Consider the following 26,410-nt stretch of genomic DNA (forward strand, 5'->3'; position numbering starts at 1 on the left):
GCTTCTGCCCACAAGAAAATCAAGCTCACTTCTTTCTGAGCGGCTTGACTCTTGGTTCCCCCTTGGTGATTTATATATATGCCACCGCCGTGGCATTGTCCGATTGTATTTTCACCGGGAACCCTTGTAGTTTGGACGTCCAAGCCCTGAGGGCTAGTCGAGCAGCTCTGAGCTCCAAGATATTGATGGGCAACTGCTTCTCTGCCGCTGCCCAAGAGCCCTGGCGAGTGCAACCATCCAAAATTGCTCCCCAGCCCATCAGGCTGGCGTCTGTGGTTACTATCTTCCAGGTCACAGGACTGAAAGTCTTTCCCTTCAGGAGATTCTGAGGGTTTAACCACCAAGCTAGACTTTGCCGCACTCTTGGTGAGAGTGGCCAAGGAATTTCTAAGGCCTGAGGCCTCTTGCTCCAGGCTGACAGGATGGCTGCCTGCAGGATGCGAGTGTGGCTCTGAGCGTACGGAACCGCCTCGAATGTGGCCACCATCTTGCCTAGTAGCCGCATACATAGGCGAACAGTTGGCCTTCTCTTGCTTAGAACCATTTGTATTAGCTCTTTGATGGCCTTTAATAGGGGTAGAAACACCCTCTGTTGTTCTGTATCCAATCTCATGCCGAGATAATCCAGCTGCCTTGTGGGCAGGAATGCTGACTTGTCTCGATTTAGGACCCAGCCGAACCTCTCGAGGTACTGAACCGCGAGGGCCACTGCTCTTTCCAGGCCAGGAGATGAATGGTCTACGACCAAGAGGTCGTCCAGGTAAGCCAGGACCGTGACCCCCTGGATCCTTAGATTGGCTAGGATTGGGGCTAGGACCTTCGTGAATACCCGGGGGGCCGTAGCCAACCCGAAGGGGAGCGCCACAAATTGGAAATGACGCTGAGCCACCGAGAAGCATAGAAATACTTGATGTGGCTGAAAAATTGGCACATGAAGGTAAGCATCCTTTATGTCTATGGACGCCATGAAGTCGTCCTTCTGGAGCACGGCGACAGCTGACCGAATAGTTTCCATCCGGAATGAGCGGACCTTTAGATACGCATTTACTCCCTTTAAGTCCAAAATTGGCCTGACATCGCCGTTGGACTTTGGGATGATAAACAGGTTGGAGTAGAACCCCAATCCCTGTTCCCGGACTGGTACTTCTACTATCACCTTCTGGCATAGCAGATGATTCAATGCCGCCATCAATGCGGCTCCTTTCACAGGGTCGCCTGGTACTCTTGACTCCTGGTAATGAGGAGGAGGGAATTTTAGAAATTCTAGCTTGTAGCCCGTGGTCACGGAAGACCGTACCCAGCAGTCGGGAATGGTGGCCTCCCAAACCTCTGCAAAGAGACGCAGCCTTCCCCCCACCATCGTGGGTGGGGGCGCCCCTTCATAGGGCCGACTTGGGGGCTGGCTTCGCAGGCTTGCGGTACCACTGCTTCTTGCCCCCAGTGGCTTGGCCCTGCGGCTTATTGTTAATGCCTGATCTTGCAGGAGGCCGTCGATACTGTTTGGTATTAGAGGGCCCCTGCCCCGGGGAGGGCTGGCGCCTAAATGCGGGCCCTCGGGCCTTCTTCTTGACTGGCAAGAGAGTGCTTTTGCCGCTTGATATAGTCTGAATATATCTATCCAAGTCTTCTCCGAAGAGACGTCCTCCATGGAAGGGAACCCTACCAGGAGTTTTTTGCACGGGGGCTCAGCCTCCCAATTCTTCAACCATAAGAGCCTTCTCATATGGATTAGAAATAAGAATAAACGTGACGCCTGCTGGATGGAGTCCTTGATAGCATCCACCGTAAAGCGTATAGCCCTGGGTATATCCAAAATTCCTCTGCCTGCTGGGCAGGGATAAGTTTAAGCATTTGCTTAGTCTTATCTGATAATGCTTGGGCCACTCCAATAGCAGCCACAGCGGGCTGAACTATCGCCCCTGCTGAAGTAAAGGAGGCCTTAAGTAATGTTTCCAAGCGTTTATCAACCGGATCCTTAAACACCTGCAAGTTAAAGATCTGTTCACACATGAGATGGCTGCGTCCACAGTAGGGACAGCCCATCTCTTTGAAAACTCTTCCTCTAAAGGTTACCTGTCTGGCTTAGCCCAGTCCTGAAAAATCAGGTCCTTTAACAAAGGATGTACCGGGAATACCAAATTGGCTTGGGGCGCTTTCAGGGAGCCCAATGAGGATACCGCGGAGGCCAGAGGCTGAGGCACAGGTATCTTAAAAGCCAACCGCACCATATCCGTTAGGGACTGAACCCACAGTCTTTCTGCGTGAGAAGCTGAAAAAGGTTCCTCTATTGTAGAATCCTCAGAACCTAAATGGTCAAGGTGATCCTGACCTCCCTCTGTCTGGTCTCCTTGATCCTCCAATTCGTCAGTCGGAGAGGATATCCTCCTCCAGAGACTCAGACCTGGGAGACGGGGATCTAACCCGCTTCTTCCCTGCCAAAGATGCCGTAATTAGAGCGGCCATCCTCCTTTCCAATCCACCCAAGGTGGAGGCTAACATCTCTTCCGTTACATAGGAAGGAGCTGGTTGAGTAGGGCCAGCCATAGCACCTAGCAACCCTGATGGCTCACCTAGGACAACAACTTCCGGGCATTCCGGAGTAGTAGGGGCCACTCGATTTTGGATATCCTCAGAGCCCGATGGAGAACCTTTTGGTTTTTTAACCGTTTTAGCGTTCTTAGCCCTACCTGCACCCTTAGGAGCCATAATATACAAATTCTGAGGCACTCCGCTAGTATACAACTGACTGTAATAGCTGGAGAAAATACACATATAATCAAATAAATGTGAAACAATAGGATAGGGTAATGTTAGAGGGACTCCAAACCTCCCATAACCTATAAAAAGGGAAAATCAATACTGAGCCCCAAGGGCTTCAACCAGAAAAAATCTTTTTTTTTTTTTGTCTGGTATTGACCCCCTAATGCTGGGCTAGGTGAGCACCCTAAGTGTTCAAAGGCGCTGCTTAGTACACAGGCTTGAATGCAAACTTTTAAGCCAGAGGCTCCTTAGTAAGGTGTACTTCCCACAACTGCCACCGGGTGTCACTGTGCCAGAAAGCTCTGTCAAACCTTCCTATGCTGTAGCCAGCATCGCTGCTCCGTGTCCCCTCACAGCCTTTACAGACTGAACAGCCCTCCAGGATTTACGTCAAACGCCGCTAGGGGAAGCAGGAAGCCATGTGGAGAGGAGACACCAGGACCTTAGACGCTGGAGCAGCAGACACAGGTAAAAGGGAAGCTTTAAACTGTCTCCCTAATGGTATGGTTCCTTCTCTGTGGAACACCCTGCCCAAAAAAGGCCCTCCTTGTGACAGAAGCAGCAGCAGCCTACTAGCCCAGCCAGGGGAACTATACCTGGGTGTTTTGAGCCATCCCGTTTGAAAACTTTGTGGTTCTCCTTTGCCCATGCACAGAGGCATAAATAGGCTGCCCAAGAATCCCCTGTAGGAAGCCTACTGACAAACCAAGTTCCGTAGGCCCCCTGCTTACCTTTCCACGCCGCAGGGTATTGCTCTGCAAGAGGCCCAATCTTCACCCTTCACCGTGGGTATGGTCATAGACCTTCAGGGACTGGGGTCTTAAAAGAACACCACAACCTGGACCTATACAGCACCACTGGCAACAGGTATTCTCTAGGTTAGAAACCAGACCTGGAACCCAGGGTCCAGCCCTCCAAGGAGATGCATTATAGGCAAAACCCCATCCACGAATTGGGGCCCGGGTACCGTCCACTTTGGCTATGAAGCACCTTGGACGGATCCGGTCAGCTGGCCCTGGTCCCAAGGACTACTACAGGCACAGCCTCAACGTGCACCAACACCTAAGACACTGGCGAAAAAACTGAGGTACTCCTCCTATGGGAGGGGGTTATATAGGGAGGGGCACTTCCTGTTTGAGATTGCCAGTGTCCATCACCTGAAGGTACTCCATATAACCCACTAGTAATGAATATGCCGCTCTGTGTCCCGTGATGTACGAGAAAGAAAGCATGGATCCAGGAGCCTTGTATTATTGGCTCAGGCTGGTGGTGTAATGGTGTGGGGGATATTTTCCTGGCACACTTGGGGCCCCTTAGTACCATTTGATTGTGCATCGTTTAACCACTTCAATTCCAGGGCACCTCCCCCTTCCCAAGCCAATTTTCAGCTTGTAGCGCTGTCGCTTTTTAAATGACAATTGCGCGGTCATGCTACACTGTACCCAAACAAAATTTATAATTTTGTTCCCACAAATAAGGCTTTCTTTTGGTGGTATTTGATCACCTGGCTAAACAAATAAAAAAAAAAAAAGTAAAAAGTTTTTCTTCGTTTGTAAATACAATTTCACTGATGGACACCGATGAGGCTGCACTGACAAGGCGGCACTTATGGGCACTCATCAGTGGCATGATAAGCAACAATGAAGGGTACTTATGTGTGGCACTGATGGGTATCACTGACATAAAATCACTGGCAGGCATTTCTGGTGGGCACCGATTGGCATTCCTGGTGGTCCTGGGTGGGCATCCTCAGGGGGCAGCGCAGACCACCCGCCAAGAGAGCCGCCGATCGGCTCACTGACATTCTACTCGCGTCTGTCAGACGCGAGCGTACAAGCCGGGTTATGGCTTTTCCTGTTTACATTGTGATCAGCTGTGATCTATTAGAGGCTCTTCACTGAGATTAGTGTTGCGGTGTGTCAGACTGACACACAGCACCACCAATCGGCGCGTGCCCCATCTTCTTAACCGGATCACGTCATGGAACGTCAGGATAACACAACCACTTTACGCACGTAATATTGCTATATGGCGGGCGGGAAGTGATTAAATGCCACGGCCTACCTGAGCATTACAGCACATAGACGAAAAAAACTCTGGATAGCCGCACTCCAAAATGACTTAAAATAAAGTTGGTCTTTTATTGTCAAAAGCACATGCAGACACTGCAAACAACAAGTACAGAATGGCCGACGCGTTTCACGCTGCCAATAAGCACTGCCATAATGTCCCAAAGGGTTTACACACCTGAGGAGGCATATGCCATTCTTACCATGTCGAATGATGAGCAGCGGGGAGCTCCCATCATCCGATTCTGGTTCGCAATAAGAGCTAATGGAGGATAGTGGATCAAAGTCCGAGTCCGCGGAGGAAACAGTTCCTCCCAAAAGAATGCGATCAGGACCAAGATCGGGAGATCTGCCCACCACCAGCAGCGCCATACCCCAGGAAGAGGAGCCCAGTACAAGTATTGCAGCGTGAAACGCGTCGGCCATTCTGTACTTGTTGTTTGCAGTGTCTGCATGTGCTTTTGACAATAAAAGACCAACTTTATTTTAAGTCATTTTGGAGTGCGGCTATCCAGAGTTTTTTTCGTCTATGTGCTATAATCAGCATTGCCGGCACCCTGGTGGTTCAACAACCCTTGATGATCTACGAGGCTCACCTGGAGCGGTGAAAGAATTGTCTGTCTACCTGAGCATTGTTGCTGACAAAGCCCATTCCTTTATAAGTAGAGTTTACCCATCTTCTGATGGGTACTTCCAGAAAGATAATGCACCATGTCACAAAGCTCAATCATCTCAAACTAGTTTCTTCAACATAAATAGTTCACTGTTTTTTCCCCCATTTATAAATGATCACTCAATCTCTGTTCTCCACTGCATAAGGAGCTTAGAGGAGGTAGGGAAGGAGAAAGTACACAGATTTCCCTCCATTGAATGGCCCTGCAGGGAGGGCATGTGAGCACAAGTCTGTTTATTGGAAGACAGGCAGGCTGTTCTCCCAGCAACCAGATAACTGACCCCGATGGGAAGGATGTGCTTTCATGACAAATGCCTGGTACACAGTATCATTTTTTCTTGTTCCATCCAGTGGGCTGAACAAAAAACAAAGCTGAACGCTCGGGAGGTGCACGCTGTAATAATGATCCAATGTTAGTACAGCGATCTCCCCTCTAAGCTATTGTGTTTCAATAGTTAAACTGCCCCCCACCAGAACACACCAGTCAGCGATCACAGCCATTGGCTGCAAGCGCTGATCAGATGCTGGTCATCCAACATGCCCGCTAGACAGAAATAAATTCTGTTGGCTAGGCTTGTGTATACATGGGCCGAATGTCGATATTTGGCCTGTGTGGGCGGGACTTAACGTTTGAAGAAGGGGGACTGACAGGTTAACCAGGTATTTCCAATAAAAAGGGGGAAAAAAATACAAACCGGAAACTTAACACAAGAAAATGGTACAACAGACACACATCAGTAATCTGAAATGTTGGTGAAACATATTCTTTAACCATTATCCACAGTTGAAGAGGAGTGGTTCTGAAAGACCGCTTCGCTGACCATTGAATTCCTTGTTTTTTTTACAAAACCTTTACACGGAAACCAAATACAGTTCCTCAATGCAGAAATACTTACGGGGAACACAAGACCCAAACTTTTCAGGAAATTCAGAGATCAAATCATCATTAATTCTGTCCTTCATTGGCCCTAAAATAATTACTGGTCGAGAATAATTTACTGAAAAAAAAAAAAAAAAAAAAGTTTAGAATCTTGGGAGAACGTTTTTCAGAATCAGGTCCATTTTTTTTTTTACTTTGTAACATTTCACCCCATGAATTATTCATAATAAGATACCCTTTTCCCTTGGGATATAGGATAGCAGCTTACTATAGGGGCACTTGGCAGGGGGGGAATGGGGTGGAGGAGCTGCCCAGAGCACTGGTGGGGGAGTGATTGGAGCTGCTCTGTGCAAAACCCTTGCCTTTACAATCACTTTAATGCAGATTTCTGAGAAAATCAGTAAGCTAACTACTTACAGAAAAGGAAACAATTTTTGCTAAGCGATAATATAAATTAAACCGTATATGTTTAGGATCACTTAATTTTAAACAGCCCTCGAAAGCAAACACAACTAAACATTTTAAAATGGTAAATTTATTTTTGCAAACCTTCTTGTTGACTGACTGGTTCATATGATAAAACATATTCTTCTTGACCACCTAACAAGAAAATACATACAAATAAGGAGAAAAGTCCGGAAAAAAAAGTCTGGAAAGCAGAATACTATATTACAAGTAACATTTTCTCAGTAACAGGAATAATTTTATCTACCCTCAGTCCACGTTACACAACATTTTATATTTAGCATGTAATGATTTAATTGAGTATTAAATATTTATTTAATTTGCTATGAATGTGTAAATGTGACGTATCAATAGCATTGAACCACAAGCCCATACAGGTATTTTCTGTAATCTTTCCATTTGCACTCAACTGCAGGGGCTTCTTTTTGGAATTAGTTGGAACCCCTGCTGTTTACTATTAAAAGTACTACAATACTAAGGGTTGGCAGACGGCAAGAGTAAATTCACCCACAATTAACTCAGGCTTGACAAACTGAATTAACCTTTATCTCTGTATATCTAGCAAAGACTCCAGAAGATCTCAGCATAGGCTTTATCGACTTGTCACATTCCATACAGGAGTAGAGGTTTTATTTTTCCAACTCTTTAAATGTGTTTCACATTATTAAAAATGCAGCAAGAATATCAATTTACATTGCATGCAACGAGAGCTTTGATCTCTGGCAGGCAGATATTTCTAATAGCGTTGCATATAAATGTGTCAGTGAGCAATTCCGTCCATCATTGACCATTGAAAACTAAACCAACCCATCAAGAGATTTCAATATTATCAACCAAAGATATATTAATACTCAATATTGAACCCTACGGACTAAGACTGGGATGCTATTAACCACTTAAGCCCCGGACCATTTTGTTGCTAAATGCCCAGGCCAGGTTTTGCAATTCGGCACTGCGTCGCTTTAACAGACAATTGCGCGGTCGTGCGACGTGGCTCCCAAACAAAATTGGCGTCCTTTTTCCCCCACAAATAGAGCTTTCTTTTGGTGGTATTTGATCACCTCTGCGGTTTTTATTTTTGCGCTATAAACAAAAATAGAGCGACAATTTAAAAAAAAAAATGCAATATTTTTTACTTTTTGCTATAATAAATATCCCCCAAAAACATATATAAACATTTTTTTTCCCTCAGTTTAGGCCGATACGTATTCTTCTACCTATTTTGATTGGTTTGCGCAAAATGTATAGCGCTTACAAAATAGGGGATAGTTTTTTTGCATTTTTATTAATTATTTTTTTTTTACTACTATTGGCGGCGATCAGCAATTTTTTTCGTGACTGCGACATTATGGCGGACACTTCGGACAATTTTGACACATTTTTGGGACCATTGTCATTTTCACAGCAAAAAATGCATTTAAATTGCATTGTTTATTGTGAAAATGACAGTTGCAGTTTGGGAGTTAACCACAGGGGGCGCTGTAGGAGTTAGGGTTCACCTAGTGTGTGTTTACAACTGTAGGGGGGTGTGGCTGTAGGACTGACGTCATCGATCGAGTCTCCCTATAAAAGGGATCACTCGATCGATGCAGCCGCCACAGTGAAGCACGGGGAAGCCGTGTTTACATACGGCTCTCCCCGTTCTTCAGCTCCGGGGAGCGATCGCGGCTATAAACGAATAGCCGCGCCGTCGTCCCGGATCACTCCCCGCGGGAATCCGCCTGCCGCGGGGGGGGTCCTGATCGGACCCGCGGAAACGTATATATACGCCCATCTGCCTGTACGTGCCATTCTGTGGACGTAAATAGGCGTGCGGCGGGCGTTAAGTGGTTAAAGTTCCTGTGCATGTAAAGGCAGGCGTATCAAAACTTTTGGTAATATAGAGTGTGCATGATTATATATATATATATATATATATATATATATATATATATATATATATATATATATATATATATATATATATATATATATATATATATATATATATATATATATATATATATATATATACACACACACACACATACATACATACATACATATACATACATACACACACACACATATATATACAAACATACATATACACACACAGAAAGAATGCAGTGCCAAGTCCCTGAGGAAATCATGTGACTAGTGATGCAACATGTCGGGTGGAGCCTTATGACGTAATTTCCAGTGGCATTTTACGGAAGTGCGGTGTGGAGGTGAGAGTGTCGCTACTCCCATTGTTTTTTACTACGGTTTTTATTCTTACTTGATGTAAGCAGCTTATTTTACTCTTGGATGCATTTCTTAGGCCCCTTTCATACTGCCGGACCGTTCAGGTCCGCCTGTCAGTTTTTTCGGCGGACCTTAATGGCCGCTCCATGCCTCTCTATGAAACGCGTCGGATGTCAGCGGTGACATGTCCGCTGACATCCAATAAAATCAGACAGATGGCGATACGGTGGTTCTCAACCTCAGTCCTCAAGTACCCCCAAACGGCCATGTTTGGGAATTTCTCTTAGGTAAATTAGCTGTCCAAAATACCAAGTCATTGCCTCCGATTTAAAGCACCTGTGCAAGATAAAGGAAAACCTGCAAACATGGCCTGTTGTGGGTACTTGAGGACTGAGGTTCAGAACTGGTCTAGAGCAGGGGTCTCTCCAAACTGCGACCCTTTGATAACTTTAATGCTGCCCTTGGGCCACTATTTCATCCACTGACATCATCGAAGGGGCACCTTGAAAAAAATCAAGAGATGGTGTTGCGTTCCAATAGCATAAAATGGTGTAAATGGTAAAATGTATAAATAACCAAAATAGTATAATTGATAAATGAATGTGCATTATACTATTTTGGTTATTTATACATTTTACCACTTACACCATTCTATGCTATTGGAGCGCAAACACCATCTCTTGATTTTTTTCCCCATGTCTCACTGTGGGTAGTGATTTGCCCATATGGTAGTTACCGCACCTTTACCCTCTGCACACATAGTTTCCACTGGAATAACTACTTAACCCAACGAAGGGGCACAATACCCCCCCCCCCACTGACACCAACGAAGGGGCACAATTCCTCCCCACTGACACCAACGAAGGGGCACAATTCCCCCCCACTGACACCAATGAAGGGGCACAATTCCCCCCCACTAACAAAGAGGCACAATTCCCCCCCACTGACCCCAACAAAGGGGCACATTTCCCCCCCACTGACCCCAACAAAGGGGCACAATTCCCCCCCCACTGACACCAACAAAGGGGCACAATTCCCCCCCACTGACACCAACAAAGGGGCACAATTCCCCCCCACTGACACCAACAAAGGGGCACAACTCCCCCTAACGTTGGTGCACAATGAAACCAATGATGGGACAATTCCTCCCACTGTCAGCAAAGAAGAGTTGTTTGTTAATCCTAATGTTGTGACCTTTTTAACTCCCAATGGCCACAGTCCCGCGCTCCTAAAGTCTAAAGTAAATTTGCCATTTAGAAAGTTTGAAGACCCTGGAGTGAAAGAGCAGTTCTTTAACAAAGGTCAACTAGGTCTTTAAGGTATCTTAAAGGATGAAAAATGTCACTTGTATGCAAGGTTTAACAAAATCAATACCATATAATATAAAAAAGCACAGCATTTAAACAATGAACAGAACACACAATTGGCATGCTTCTATTATATTACTTGAATACTAATAGAACTGAAAATGTGCCTGGTATAAAACAAAGTAACACATCAAACACAGAAGCTTGTTGCAAATTAACAAATGATGGGCATGCAACTCAAGACTTGACAAAGGGGGAGACACAAACCTGAAACGCATCATCATGTCAACCATGTAAACTATGTTGCCATGAAGCAGCCTGTGTCTTGCCATCAGTGGAGTGTACCGGCAGGAATTCCGTTAGTGCGACTTGTTCCTGTGTGGCTCTTGTAATGTATTCTAGTCTCCCTGCTCCCCCCTTTTGTTTATATTGCCGCCACGGTTAGTGTCATCTTAGTGGTGCACCACATCCGAGGGATTGGGGCAACACCACATGGTGATTAAACAAATATACACTGGGCATCTGCAGATCACTTGCTGCTTTCAGTCTACATCTATAGGCCGCTCTGGGATTCTTAGCCATCCTGCCTGCCAGACCTGCTCCCCCTGCTGTCAGTTGTAAGAGTGGCACTGCTTATTCGTTTTTTATATTTAGAGGGCAATAATTTTTATTTTTTTATTAAAACCTCTTGGCTAGATTTATGTTAGATTTACATCTTTCTTGTCCCTCCACTTCATGGCCAACAGCTACGCTTTCCTCATGAATGCCGATTCTCCGTTTTGCAATTTTTTTGTCAACAAATTTTGAAGGAATCCCTTCCGTTTTTTTTTAACCACTTCCCGCCCGGTCAATAGCAGATTGACGTCCGGGAAGTGGTTCGGAAATCCTGACTGGACGTCTATTGACGTCCTGCAGGATTTCATGCCGGCGCGCGCCCGTGGCGATCGGTGATGCGGGTGTCAGTCACGGCTGATCACAATGTAAACAGGAAGAGTCGATGGTTCTTCCTCACTCGCGTCTGACAGATGCGAGTACAGGAGAGCCGGCGGCTCTGTTGACAGGGGGGGGGGTTCGCGCTGATTGTTAATCAGCGCTGCCCCCCCTCGGATGCCCACACTGGACCACCAGGGAAGCCCACACTGGACCACCAGGGAAGGGCAAAAAAATAAGGGGCAATAAAAATAAAAAGGGCAGTAAAAAAAAAAAAAGCCAATCAGTGCCCACAAATGGGCACTGATTGGCAACATGGATCCATCAGTGCCACCCCTCAGTGTTCATCAGTGCCACCCCTCAGTGTTCATCAGTGCCACCCCTCAGTGTTCATCAGTGCCACCCCTCAGTGTTCATCAGTGCCACCCCAGTGTCCATCAGTGCCACCCCAGTGTCCATCAGTGCCACCCCAGTGTCCATCAGTGCCACCCCTCAATGCCCATCCATGCCCAGTGCCCACCTATCAGTGCCCATCTGTGCCGCCCATGAGTGCCCATCAGTGCCAAGCGTGTCGAGATCCTACAGGGTAAAATGACTGCACCAGCCAAGCAGACACTGGCTGGAAAAAGCGCCCAGAGGCGATTCAGTTCGCATGTGTAGCGCTATACAAGTCATTCATTCATTCAGTGCCACCCATGAGTGCCCATCAGTGCCGCATACCAGCTCCGCCTATCAGTGCCCATCAGTGCCACCTCATCGGTGCCCATCAGTACTACCTCATCGGTGCCCATCAGTACTACCTCATCGGTGTCCATCAGTGCCACCTCATCGGTGTCCATCAGTGCCACCTCATCGGTGTCCATCAGTGCCACCTCATCAGTGCCGCCATATCAGTGCCCGTAAATTGAAAGAGAAAACTTACTTATTTACAAAAAAATTAACAGGAAAAAATAAAAACGTATTTATTTTCAAAATTTTCAGTCGCAGAGGTGATCAAATACCACCAAAAGAAAGCTCTATTTGTGGGGAAAAAAACACGCCAATTTTGTTTGGGTACAGTGTAGCATGACCGCGCAATTGACATTCAAAGTGCGACACTGCTGAAAGCTGAAAATTGGGTTGGGCGGGAAAGTGCGTAAGTGCCTGGTATGTAAGTGGTTAAAGGTACCGCAGGCCGGGTTTTTTTTTACTGTAAAGGTGACGAAAAAGGGACAGGCTGGTATAATAGTTGACGACATATAAATGGTATAATTTTTCGAACAGGGGGTATTGCCAGCTCCCAGACAATTTTCCCACTGGTTCCAATATGTGTGGGTCAATCACTGGGCTGGAGCTGGGAGTCTTTGCCTTCGTAGATCAGTAATGTGAAGACGTATCCAGTGGCTCGATCGCATAATTTAATTTCAACCCATACCTGGCTCTCTTGCTTGGTATATACAGCTTGAAGTGCAGTCGACCAGTGAAATGTATGAGGGACTCGTCCACACACATTTTTTGGTCTGGGATGAAAACTTCTCTACATCGCTGAGAAAAGGAATTGATTAGGGGGCGTATCTTGTACAATTTGTCGTGGTTGGGATGATCTCAGGGGGCACTGTGAATTGTCATTGAAGTGGAGAAAATGCATAATCATGTCGTATCTTGTCCTGGACATGACAGCGGAATATATGGGCATGTGTTGGATGGGGTGTTGGGACCAATATGCATGGACTTCGTTCTTTTTTTGTAAGCCCTATATTGAACGCAAGGCCCAAAAACAATTTAAATTCGTCCAGTGTTCGATGTCACCACTGGAACATGCGGGCGTAGGAAGAATTGGGGTTGGCAGCAATAAATTGGGATGCATACAGATTAGTTTGATTCACCAAATTCTGCAGCAAATCTTGTGGAAAAAATAAACAAAAATAATCGAATTGAGAAAAATTTGTAGTGTCGGGCTGCATACCTGGCTGGGCGGTGAAAGAGGGGATGATAGCGGATCCTCAGTTGGCAGTCAACCATAAGGCCAGGGCAGGGGGAAAGGTAGGACTGGGGCTGGATTCTTCGGGTTGGGCGTGTATTTCCAGTACTTGTACTGGGCTCCTCTTCCTGGGGTATGGCGCTGCTGCTGGTGGGCAGATCTCCCGATCTTGGTCCTGATCACATTCTTTTGGGAGGGACTGTTTCCTCCGCGGACTCGGACTTTGATCCACTATCCTCCATTAGCTCGTATTGCGAACCAGAATCGGATGATGGGAGCTCCCCGCTGCTCATCATCCGACATGGTAAGAATGGCATATGCCTCCTCAGGTGTGTAAACCCTTTGGGACATTATGGCAGTGCTTATTGGCAGGCCTGTATAATGGTATTGCTGGTGGTAGTGGTGATGGGCCTGTGTGGTGGTACCAATGGAGGTACCACTAGTGGCGATAGTGGTAGCTGGCCTGTGTGGCAGTAGAGATATGCTGGGCCTAATGGCGGTACTAGAAGCGGTACTGGTGGTGGTATTAATGGCGTTACTGGTAGCCTGTGTGGTGGTACCAATGGCGGTACCGATGGGGGTGGGCCTGTGACAGAGGATTGATAGCTGGGCTGATTGACAGATGGGCTGGACTGAATGACAGGTTCTCTTTATTGGGGAGGCGTGTTGTGCACAGTACAATACACTGATAGCTCTCACTTACTGATCCCTGCTCTCTCCTCACACGATCGGAGAGAGCAGGGATCAGATAGTAACTGCCCCTCAGTGTTTACATTTCTGACCGGCTGTGATTGGACACAGCTGGTCACGTGGTAAACAGCCAATTTCGTTGGCTGTTTACCCTGATCAGGGAAGCGCTGTGTCCAAGGGAAACACGCCTTCCTTGATCCCTGCTATGCAAGCACAGAGTGAGCCGCCGAGTCTGTTATGCCATGTGATCGGTTTTCGACTGACACAGCCGATCATCTGGTAAACAGCCAAATTCATTGGCTGTTTACTGTGATCAGGGAAGGGGGCGGCGTGTGTCCAAGGAACACACGCCGCCCCCAATCGGCGCGCGCTAGGGGTTATCCTGCTGGACATCAATAGGCATCCAGTCAGGATAACGCAACCACTCCCCGGACGTCAATTTGCTATTGAACTGGCGGGAAGTGGTTAAATTATATCTACAGCCAATTAAAAAAAAACAAAAAAAAAAAACACATCTGATAAAGTAGAAAATCGTTACAACCAGTTATGTTTTTTCATATGTGCCCCATTCAGGAGATTTTCATTAAATTCCTGTCCTGCAAACACAAGCAACAATAAATTCCAAATTATTTAAGTCCCCTATTAGCTGTCAAATGAATAAGGATGCCCACTGGAAGATTTCTACTCTATTCCAGTGCAAAATCATATTTGCATTTTTTGCTCCTTCAATCCTGGTGACATCAGCCAAGAGGACAAATATCAAGGGGGAAAGCTCCCAAACAGTAACACAGAAAACATAAATAACCTGTTCTAACCTTTCCCTACTTTATCATTCACCCCCTACCCCACCAAAAATAGGAATTTTGACTTCTCGAAATTCTATAACTTGGAGTACAGGACTTGTCATCTTAGTAGAGTACAAATTGTCAAACCTTTCGCTCTCTTGACCAGAATGATAACTCTGATCAAACTTGTAAAAAGATCATCTTTATGTAGATTCAAAGAAACATTGGAAAGTTCAAATTCCAGCTTGCAGCCGCAAGTCACCATGTTGCAGACCCAGGTGTTTTCAATCTCTCCCTGCAAAACTTTCCCCCACCAGAGTGAGGGCTTTAGAGTTTATGGCTTTGTAAGGAATAAGGGTTTGATCTTAGAGGCACAAGGCCCGATTGGTGAAAGGAATGCTTATTGGAAGGAGTGGCAGGTTTTTTGAACGGTGTACTTTTTAAGCGGGTAACAGCATACTCTTACCCACAATCACCTTCTGGATGTAATTAACCCGAAACAGGATTAAACAAATGTTACACTTGGAGGTAAATGTTGTACATGGTTCTTGCAGGGTAATTCTGCTGACCAACACTTTACATGCACATGTGTATGAACAAGGTCCCCACGCTAAGAAAGTTGCTGTATAAAGTCCTTAAAGAGATCCACAGAGAGGCCAAGAGCACATGTGTTTACTCATTTTTGTACTACAACTTACAGCAAGACCTAAGGCTTTGGCCCCTAATTACAGTCGCAATTACCAACTGTTAGACTGCCCCCACAAGAGCAAATTAGGCTCATTTGTCAAGGCAATTTTTAAGTACCAGCACCTTGTATGCTGGACATGCAAGGGTCCTGCTTAGAGATGAAACTGCTGGACTGAAGATATACTTCATTTGTTAGTGAACTCACTCACCATAAGGTACTGTTGAGCAAACCAGAGTATGTACAAAACATCAAAGATATACAGAAAATAATTGAAGTTGTACAGTCTGCACGGATCCCAATCCTGTAACCTTTGGAGCAGAGAACTCTGGAAGCAGTAACATTAAACAGTGTCCTTGGATGTGCAAATAAGAAACGTGTAGAAGACGCTTTTTACAAGCAGGTTCTGCAAACAAAGCTTTTAGCAACAAAATTGGGCACACACGAATAGAGATGAGGGACATTCTAGAGATCTGGTGAGGTACATTCTCTAGAGCAGGGATCCTCACACTACGGCCCTCCAGCAGTTGCAGAACTACACATCCCATGAGGCATTGTAACACACTGACATTCACAAACTTGACTAGGCATGATGGGAATTGTAGTTCCTGAACAACTGGAGGGCCATAGTTTGAAGACCCCTGCTCTAGAGCATCAACACAACAAAGCTGACAGCGTTAGCTCTGATTGTTCTAGAGAGTAGGGTCCTCAAAGACAGGTGTTCCTAGTCTTTGTACATGTGCCTTATCCAGGTAACTACAAGTCTGGTAATTTAGACATAATGGCAACAGCTGGCTGCCAGGAAGGACCTACAAGCATAAAAAAGGCTTTTGGCCGGGTTCACACTAGTCCGACATACGCTCCGAGATTGGGAGCTCATGTCGCATGACGTGTGAAAAGCAATGTTTCCCTATGGGAGCCGTCTTAACTGGTCCGACACATGTCGGTCCGACTTTGCAAACGCTCCCTGTACTACTTTGGTCCGACTTTGATCCTACTTCACTCCATTGAACATCAGTGAAGTAGGATCAAAGTCAGAACGCAGTCTTGCACGCTCCGACTTTGGCATGCGACTTGTATTCTACTGATCTTGAGGGGGAACTCCATGCCAAATTTTAAGCAAAAAAACGGCATGGGTTCCCCTCCAGGAGCATACCAGGCCCATAGGTCTGGGGCGGATTTAAAGGGGAACCCCCTACGCCGAAAAAACGGCACGGGGGTCCCCCCAAAATCCATACCAGACCCATATCCGAGCAGCAGCCTGGCCCAGTCAGGAAAGGGGGTGGGGACGAGCGAGCGCCCCCTTCTTAACAGTGCCAGGCCGAATGCCCTCAACATGCCCGGTATATGGGGGCCCCCTTGTTAAAGGGGGCTCCCAGATTCCGATAAGCTCCCTGCCCGCAGACCCCGACAACCAATGGCCAGGGTTGGCGGGAAGAGGCCCTGTCCTCATCAACATGGGGGCAGGGTGCTGTGGGGGGCCGCAGTGCGCCCCCCTGCCCCATAGAACCTACCTCCCCATGTTGAGGGCATGCGGCCTGGCACGGTTAAGGAGGGGGGCCGCTCGCTCATCCCCACCCCCTTTCCTGACCGGCCAGGCTGCTGCTCGGATACGGGTCTGGATTTTGGGGGGACCCTCACGCCGTTGTTTCGGCGTAGGGGGTTCCCCTTTAAACATGCACCAGACCCATGAGCCTGGTATGCTCCTGGAGGGGAACCCATGACGGGTTTTTGCTTAAAATTTGGCGTGGAGTTCCCCCTCAAGCTTCATATCAAACAGTGCCTGATATTGGCAGGGATCCAAGTCGGATGCCCACTCATTGAAAGTCGGACTTCAAATCCAGGGCAAAGTCGGATCAAAGTAGTATCCTGTTCATTAAAGTCGGATGGATGTAGGACCAATGTAGGATAAATGTAGGACCAATGTCGCAGAGCAAAGTAGGATGAAAGTCGTGTAGTATAGTGTGAACCCAGCCTTTAGGAGGATTTTCAGACATACAAAATCCTTATAAGAGGAAACATCCTCACTAGAGAGACTAGATCAAGCATTGACTAGAGGGGTCTTGACTGAAAATCTTACGAGAAAATAAAAATGGCTCAATTTTTCTCACTAGATAAAAAAGGAACCCATCTGGGACACTAGCAAGAAAATAAAAATAAATTACATGCTAGGAATTGGGGGGGGGAAGGGGGGTTATACTAGGGTAGTCCTTGTTTGTATTTCTCTGAATCCCGTGTCCCCCAATGAATGAAAAAAAAATTTGCTTTATGTTTTTTAAACATTCGTCCATCTATACACGTTTCGATTGTTTCTCTCCTGTCCAATAAAGTCTTTATTGACTATAAGTGCTTGGTCATCTTATTAAAGATCTGATTATGTACAGAAACAGCATATGTTGGGACTATGGCTTAGTGCAAATGATATTTGTAACATCAGTTGTATATGATTTTCCAGTATTATGACAGTGAATAGGTCTGCTTAAGGTTTTAGAAAATGAGAAACAGAGAAAGGGAAAACCATACTTCGTTAATAAACTGTCAGATGAAACAGAATCACATACACAGCTCTATATACTGTATAATACATTGATGACTGTAGCCAGATCAGGCTTGCTGCAGTTTCCACTCGGCCACAATCATGTTTATCGGATTCAAACAGCCCTATTCAAGAGATCAATGGCAAACAGAAAACATTCCAGCTTGTCCAGTTGACTATCACTACAATTCTCCCCTAAATAAGGGCAACTTCTACCTTCTACTCCACTGGATTAACATGACTGCTCAAGTCATTAAAATGGTAATGCATGGTTCTTAAAAACCAAAAAAATGCACAACAACCTGTGGCTAGATCATTCTGCCATCTCAGGCCAATAGCAAGTCCAAGATTTGATGGTAACACATATTCTCATAGTATTCCTCTATGAGATGATTCCAAGTCATTGCTCATGGATTCTTCATTACTGTCATATTGCTACTTACCTCCCATGAAAATAAATAAAATACAGCAAATAAACCATTACAAAAAGCATGCAGTTTGATATGATGCAAGCCAAATTACTCATGCAAACATTCGGGCAGATTTATACTTTCCAAACCTCAACACAAGCTGTCAAAAAGCAAAACAAATTAGAAAAATGGTTCCAAAAATAACCTGCTGAAATTTAATTTCCAAAGCATACCATACATAATTTCACAATTTAACAAAAACAGCACTTTGAGGTTTCAAAGTATAAAAATAAAAGAAATATTAGTATAATAGACCTTGTGAACATCCATACTCATCCGTAATCAAGATTACTTTCAAGTTAGCAATAAAAAAGAAATTGAAAAAAAAAAAAAAAAGATGAATCCAATATCTACAGTTATTTTGTTTTTCATTCTACAATTACAGGCAGGAGTATTAGGAAGAGTATATACATTATTTTCAGATTTATAATTGTTTTACTACAGAGAAATATCAAGCAATCAAGAACTCAACATTAATAGCGGAATACAAACATTTTAATGTTCATCCCATTGCTTCTGTCATGATTTGACAGGACTGGGAAAACGATAGAATAGTGTGAAGAGAAAGAATCAGGTGTTGGCAAGAAAGCAAGAAGCATAAGAGACTTACGGTAACTACTTTCGCTATCGCTGGCATTAGAGGTTACATGTTCTGAAATGCAACATAATGAGGAAAAATGAAGGACACAAACATTAGGTGGGGACAAAAGGAAAATGTTAAATATTAATGCAAAACAAAATAAGTTACTTTTTTTTTTTTTTAGAGGAAATGGATGAGAACAACAAAGTAGCTGAAAAATTATGGACACATGAATTAATACAAAGGCCATATGATGCAATAATATAAACGATTGCATAGCACAATATATCACTTTTAGTAAGTAGAGTGAATCCATAACAATTAAGGGCACCAGTAACAGAAATGTTGTCCTTGTACATACATTTCAAAACCCATAGAGGGGCCAGGTAATGATGTATACAGGCGCATCTCATGAAATTAGAATATCATATCAATTAATTTCAGTAATTAATTTCAAAAAGTGAAACTAGCTTTATATAGATATATTTCAAGCTTTTCTTTATTTTGACGATTATGGCTTACAGCTAGTGAAAACCCCAAATTTAGTATCTCAGAAAATGAGATTACTACATAAGACCAAGAAAAAAAAAGTTTTTTAAAGAGGAAGTAAACCCTCACAAATTGATTTTTTTAAAATAAACCCATGCAAGAGAAAGGCATACTGAGCTAGTATGCACAGCATGCTAGCTCATTATGTGTCACTTACCTGAGATTGAAGCCCCCAAAGTCCTCCTCGGTCCCGTCCACCGCCATGTCCCCTCGGAGCTTTCTTCCTGTTATCGCCGCTCCGGCTCTGCAATTGTCCGAAGCGGCGATGACGTCACTCCCGGAATTTCTGGCAATATCACAGCATCTACAATTCACAACACCTGCACGGCATGCGCCGTAGACAACTGTGCATTCCTTTCTGCATACATCTCCTAAACCGTGTAGGTTTAGTAGATATTGCAAACACCTACAGGTAAGCCTTAATCTAGGCTTGCCTGTAGGTGAAAGTGCTTTAGGAGGGTTTACAACCACTATAATAGGTTATTAAAAAGGAGCCCTAACCAAGTATTGAGTGCATAGTATACTGTATATGGACATACTTTTCAGTAAGCCAACATTTCTGTATTGAAAATACTTTATTGGTCTGAGGTAATAGTCTAATTTTCTGAGATACTGAATTTGGGGTTTTCACTAGATGCAAGCCATAATCAAAATGAAAAGAAAGGAAAGCTTGAAATGTATCACTTTGTGTGTAACGCATCTATATAAAATATATGAGTTTCACTTTCTGAATTGAATTACTGAAATAAATGACCTTTTTGAAGATATTCAAATTTTAGGAGATGCACCTGTAGCTCTTACATCGCACTGCGAACTGACAGTTCGGGCATGAATCGGATCGCATGGGTGTTCACACCCATGCGATCCAATTTTGGTGCAGACCAAAAAAGGGTCCTGTTCGATGCAAATTCAGCCATACTATCTGTATGGCAAAAATTGCATTGCGCCGACATCCCACAACAACGCACTAAAAGTCAAGCATTGCGCACGTTTTTGCCCTTATAGCATTTGAGCGCACATGCATTCTACTGGGTCGAATATTTATTCTGTATAGTTCAGCCTGTAAACGCTCCTCTTCCAACGAGGGAGGAGGAGGAGGAGGAGGTACCTTGTAATCCATTTTTAGAGAGTGAGGGGAGGGGAGAGAGTGAGGGGAGGGGAGAGAGTGAGGGGAGGGGAGAGGCTGCAGATGATTGAACATGTTACATGTTCCAATCCAGCACCCTAAAAACAAGTGGAACGTGTATCATGTTCTAAAAGCAGAACTTGTCCTTTTAATCAAAGTGGTTTACATACGTTTTATTGCCACAATTACACATAGGCACTCCACACAAAACCCAAAATGTTTTCAGATCTTTGAAAGTGGTTTCTACATCTTGCAGTAAATTGCCCTGACACTGACTGAGAAAATTTATGTTTTCAGACTGGAGTTTCATAAATAAAAAAAATATATGCAGTTTGTGAGAGAATACTGCACACATGATGCCCCCATATTCCACTGATTGCCTTAATTTAAAGAGGAGGTTCACCCTAACAACATGTATATCTAACCAGCTCCCAGATGACAATCCCCTAGGCATAGAAACGCCTACTCCCGCGAGGAGAAGTAGATTGAAAAAATGGATTACAAGGTACGTACAGCATAAAAAAAAATAACTAATTGCGGACAGTACTTGTTACAAAATATAAGGGAGTTGGTCAGATATACATGTTATTAGGGTGAACCTCTGCTTTAAAGCCAATCTGTCTGAATAGAAAAATGGGAACCACCACTGTTCTCTTGTTTTTAAATGTGTAAACTGCTGTGATCCTCAAGCCTACTTTACTATTCTGTGAGTCACTGACAGCAATGAGTATTTAAAAAACAGTACTGGAGGTTGGGGCTTCAAACACAAGACAGCGCTGGCAGCTGCTACAGTAGGTGAACGCGATATTGTGTCAATCTCGCTCCCTTTCTCGGCGAGATTGAGCACCTACGAGCCCCATCGCGGGAGCCAGCGCCGAGCTGGCTTGCCGCGATGGAGACAGAGCCGTCATAGAAGCGACGGGAGATCCGACTTGGATTCCCGCCAATTCTACACATGTGCGGCGTTTGTTATGAATCCTGAGGGGGAAGTCCCCGCCGGATTTTAAATAAAAATCCGGCATGGGTTCCCCCCTCAGGAGCATACCGGGCCCTTAGGTCTGTTATGGGTTGTAAGGAGAGCCCCCCTACGCCGAAAAAAACGGCGTAGGGGGTCCCCCTACAATCCATACCAGACCCGTATCCAAAGCACGCTACCCGGCCGGCCAGGAAGGGAGTGGGGACGAGCGAGCGGCCCGCCCCCCTCCTGAGCCGTACCAGGCTGCATGCCCTCAACATGGGGGGGTTGGGTGCTCTGGGGCAGGGGGGCGCACTGCGGCCCTCCACCTCAGAGCACCCTGTCCCCATGTTGATGAGGACAGGGCCCCTTCCCGACAACCCTGGCCGTTGATTGTCGAGGTATGCGGGCGGAAGGCTTATCGGAATCTGGGAGCCCCTTTAATAAGGGGGCCCCCAGATACCGGCCCCCCACCCTAAGTGAATGGATATGGGGTACATCGTACCCCTACCCATTCACCTGGAGGAAAAGTGGTAAAAACACAAATAAAAAACACAGGGTATTAAAATATTTTATTAGTCTGCTCCGGAGGCTCCCCCTGTCTTCTTTAGCTCTTTTACCAGGGGGAGCTTCTTCTTCCGCTTTCCGGGGGTCTTCTCCTGCTCTCCGGGGTCTTTACCGCTCTTCTGTGACGTCTTCTCCGCTCCGGGGGGTCTTCTGCTATGTTCGCCGCTCTCCGCTGTTGACTCGGCGCACCCCGGTTCTTCCTCCAGCTGTCCAGTGCCTTCTCCTTCAGCGCTGAACGTCTATCTTCTTCTTCCGTGCTGTGAGGTATTCTTCTTCTTCCGGGCTGTGACGTCATCTTCTTCTCTTCTCCAGATGTTGACACGCCGGCTCTTCTCGCTGAAATGGCAGGTGCGCTGCTTTCATCGGACCTATATAGGCCTCACAGTCCCATCATGCTCGGTACCTACCCATGTGATACCTACCCATGGGTAGGTATCACAGCGCTGAAGGAGAAGGCACCGGACAGCTGGAGGAAGAACCGGGGTGCGCCGAGTCAACAGCGGAGATCGGCGAACATAGCAGAAGACCCCCGGAGAGTGAAGACCCCGGATAGCCGAAGAAGACCCCCCCGGATAGCGGAAGAAGAAGCACACCACCCCCCGCCGAAGACGTCGGAGGAAACCCGCCGAGGAGTGGGCGCTTTTATAAAAGCGACCCCCCCCCCGGCGGTGGAAGAGAACCGGACGGCGGCGAAGAGCGGCCCCCACCCGAAGACGTCAAAGAAGAAGCCCCCCCTGGTAAACAGAGCTAAAGAAGACAGGGGGAGCCTCCGGAGCAGACTAATAAAATATTTTAATACCCTGTGTTTTTTATTTGTGTTTTTACCACTTTTCCTCCAGGTGAATGGGTAGGGGTACGATGTACCCCATATCCATTCACTTAGGGTGGGGGGCCGGTATCTGGGGGCCCCCTTATTAAAGGGGGCTCCCAGATTCCGATAAGCCTCCCGCCCGCATACCCCGACAACCAACAGCCAGGGTTGTCGGGAAGGGGCCCTGTCCTCATCAACATGGGGACAGGGTGCTCTGGGGTGGGGGGGCCGCAGTGCGCCCCCCTGCCCCAGAGCACCCAACCCCCCCATGTTGAGGGCATGCAGCCTGGTACGGCTCAGGAGGGGGGGGGCGCTCGCTCGTCCCCACTCCTTTCCTGACCGGCCGGGTAGCGTGCTTTGGATACGGGTCTGGTATGGATTGTAGGGGGACCCCCTACGCCGTTTTTTTTCGGCGTAGGGGGGCTCTCCTTAAAACCCATAACAGACCTAAGGGCCCGGTATGCTCCTGAGGGGGGAACCCATGCCGAATTTTTATTTAAAATCCGGCGGGGACTTCCCCCTCAGGATTCATAACAAACGCTGCACACGTGTAGAATTGGCGGGAATCCAAGTCGGATCTCCCGTCGCTTCTATGACGCACAAGTTGGAATGTGCTGTCACTATTCCAGTGAGTGCGAGATCTCGGCACCATGTCGCTGAGAATCAGCGCGATGCTGTCATGCTAAAAACACAATATCGCAAACACCTACTGTATATTTCTGCCATGCATACCTCAGCAGCACTTATGCAGTGATACACCAGAAATCTACTGGGCAGAAATGCAGCGTCAGTTGGATAATTTATAGATGGGGCAACAAACCAGCAGCTGACTGCAGTCCCTGAATGACTTGTTGGTAGGGAACCGATGCAGGCTGGACACTACAAACTATAGAGTAATTCAAGTTAAAGAAGGCATAGAAGGATACCGTACTTTACTTTTTAACATAGCTGCAGTTTTAACTCACACAATACATATTTATTCACTAAAAATAGCTTTGAATTTTTTTTTTTTACATAATAGAAGCAGGTAACCCCCATCTGCAGAAAGAAATATCAAAATAAATGGGTAATTCAGGTGGTGTTTTTTCTGTCACTTACTCAGGCCTTTTGATCCCATGTCGTCAGGGATCTCCTGTAGTCCCAGAGAGCAAGCAAAAACAAAGAAATAATCACAGAAAACACGTCAGTAAAATATCCAGAAACGGCGCCACTGGAAAAGGCATTTCCAAGCACAGGAAAAGGTCCATAACCAACTCTGAGGTATACAACAATATTCTGAGGCATTCCCTCAGAATATTCATGACTACAGAATGTCAAATATGAAAAGTCATTAATAATGTAAGACTTAATCCAGACCTCATTTAAAGCAGCTAGCAGTTTTTTCGAGGGCCATGTAGCCACTACCCTAGCTTCATATTCTCTGCAAGTCCTGTTATAAATGTAAAATGCACGGTTATACAATTTGAAAACCAGTTACTGTTCTTGAAAATGCCTCATTTGCAATACCCTACTGCAAACTAGCAGACCTCTCTAGAGCTTGCCATTATAGTCCACATACTTACGGTCAACATCACTGGTTTCCATCTCACTCTGGTCCTTGTTCTTGTAGAATGGGAATTTTCGGGAAAAGAGGTTCTTTTTACGCTTGTCATTGAATGACTGCTGAAGAAAAGGAAGGGGCAAAACAAAGGATGTCTAATGTCCGTGTGTACAAATGCCCCGCCCTAGCAGAAATGTGGAAGCTGACCAGAGTTTCCAAACATACAGCTTAAAATGTAAGACATTCCAGCAACAAATACTGAAAACAATCTGTAATGCTGAGTAACAGTGGATATGTTCTTGCAATTTGACTGTGCACCAGTTGTCTAAGAAAAACATGTAAAATATATTGCCCAGGTACATGGGCATGCTTGACAACAAATATTGGGTCCTTAAGTTCCACGGTTATCAAAATTCACTGTCAAAGTCAAACCTATGAACTTGCCATGGTTACTATACATTAGATGCAGGTAGCTTTAATGTGGATAAGGTTTGTGACTGGCATATGGACATATAGACCTTTTGAATGGTTTAAGGGGAGTTTAGAAATGAATGCACATTCAAGAACGGATATATAAAAAAAAAACCTTCACGTTTACAGTTTTTGTAAACCGTAATGTAAAGACCATCGCAGTGATAATATGCAGTTTTTCAGATTTACAGTAGCATGTCAAATACCAAGTAATGTGCCAGTCAGTGCAATATAGGTGATCTAGGCTCACCAAACAGGTGGTCTTCAGCAACCACATGCCAAAGGTTCTGTTACTGACCAAACAGTAGACCTCTAACCTTCCTTGAAAGCAAAAACTAGAGTCTAGGTTAGGCTATTCCTGGTGTGATTTATTTACAAAGCCAAATCTCTTTAAAATGTAATACATAACTGCTGTTGAAGGAAAATTGCTGTGTTTCCATTATATTTCTAGACAGGAAGTAAACAAATTTGCTTTATCACTTATTGGTATATTTTGACTGTAATCTCTTTAGCCCCCATTCATAGCGAACGTGACTTTGTAATCGTGCTACTTCAAGTGAAGTAGCACTCAATTTGATTTCAGGTGCAACAGATGTCTATGCAAGTCGCACCTGAAAGCGCAAAAAATAATGCAGGAGCTTTTCAAATCGATTTGGCACTTCAGTTCCATTGCCGTCAATGGTGTTCGACTTGTCATGCAATTTGAAACTGTCAAATCGCATGACAAGTTGCACTGGTGTGAACAGGGACTAAAGGAACAACTATAATTACAACTGTTTGCACTTTTCAGGCCCCCATAGGACCATGAGGAGGTTGGGGGGGGGAGGCGGCAGGTCAAACCTCATAACTTGACTTGGGAAGCACCTAGCAAAATGGGACAAAGTGCTTCAGGTACTTTGCACCATGAGGTGGATAACAATGTAAAAAATGAATGATGTAATGAGATCTTTAACTTTAAGATGAATTACATTCAGATATAAAAAACACTACCATTATGAACCAGTAAAAAACAAATCCAGCTACTGAATAGTGTCTTATTTTGCATGTTGTAGCACTCTGCATAGCAGGACTGTTCTTAGGGAAGATAGTTTATTTGTATTTCAAATGTGTATTGAGCAGCTTGCTGGAGTTTAGTTTAAAATATAGATATTTTTGTAGCCTTTAGCTTAATTATCTACAGGTTTTTGTGGAAGTTGCTTTTGGAGGTCTGCTTTATTAATATATAAGCATTATATAGCACCAACAGCTTTCTTAGCACTTTGCAACATGTGGGCAAACAGAACCTAAAAGGGAATGTCAAATGATACAAAATGTAATAACTGTGGGGGATGAGCTAATGGAGATAGTGAAAATACAGTTGTTAGGTTTTCAGGGA

General features: G+C 45.3%; 1 protein-coding gene across 19 annotated transcripts in view; it reads right to left on the reverse strand.

The window, feature by feature from the left end:
* Positions 1-26,410, reverse strand: part of DLG1 (discs large MAGUK scaffold protein 1) — a 370,222-nt gene that overhangs the window by 50,284 nt on the left and 293,528 nt on the right. For 5 of the 19 annotated variants that reach the window (XM_040349479.1, XM_040349473.1, XM_040349487.1 and 2 more), the window contains 5 exons: positions 24,587-24,686; positions 19,047-19,088; positions 18,692-18,727; positions 6,932-6,982; positions 6,399-6,500 (listed from right to left, as the gene is read on the reverse strand). In XM_040349479.1, coding sequence (XP_040205413.1) covers positions 6,399-6,500; positions 6,932-6,982; positions 18,692-18,727; positions 19,047-19,088; positions 24,587-24,686 — 331 coding nt within the window. Of the gene's footprint in view, positions 1-6,398; positions 6,501-6,931; positions 6,983-18,691; positions 18,728-19,046; positions 19,089-24,122; positions 24,157-24,586; positions 24,687-26,410 lie in introns of all 19 variants that reach the window. The other 14 variants (XM_040349484.1, XM_040349478.1, XM_040349488.1 and 11 more) reach the window with 6 other exon arrangements.

This window comes from Rana temporaria, chromosome 4 (genome assembly GCF_905171775.1).
Source record: "Rana temporaria chromosome 4, aRanTem1.1, whole genome shotgun sequence".
NCBI lineage: Eukaryota > Metazoa > Chordata > Amphibia > Anura > Ranidae > Rana > Rana temporaria.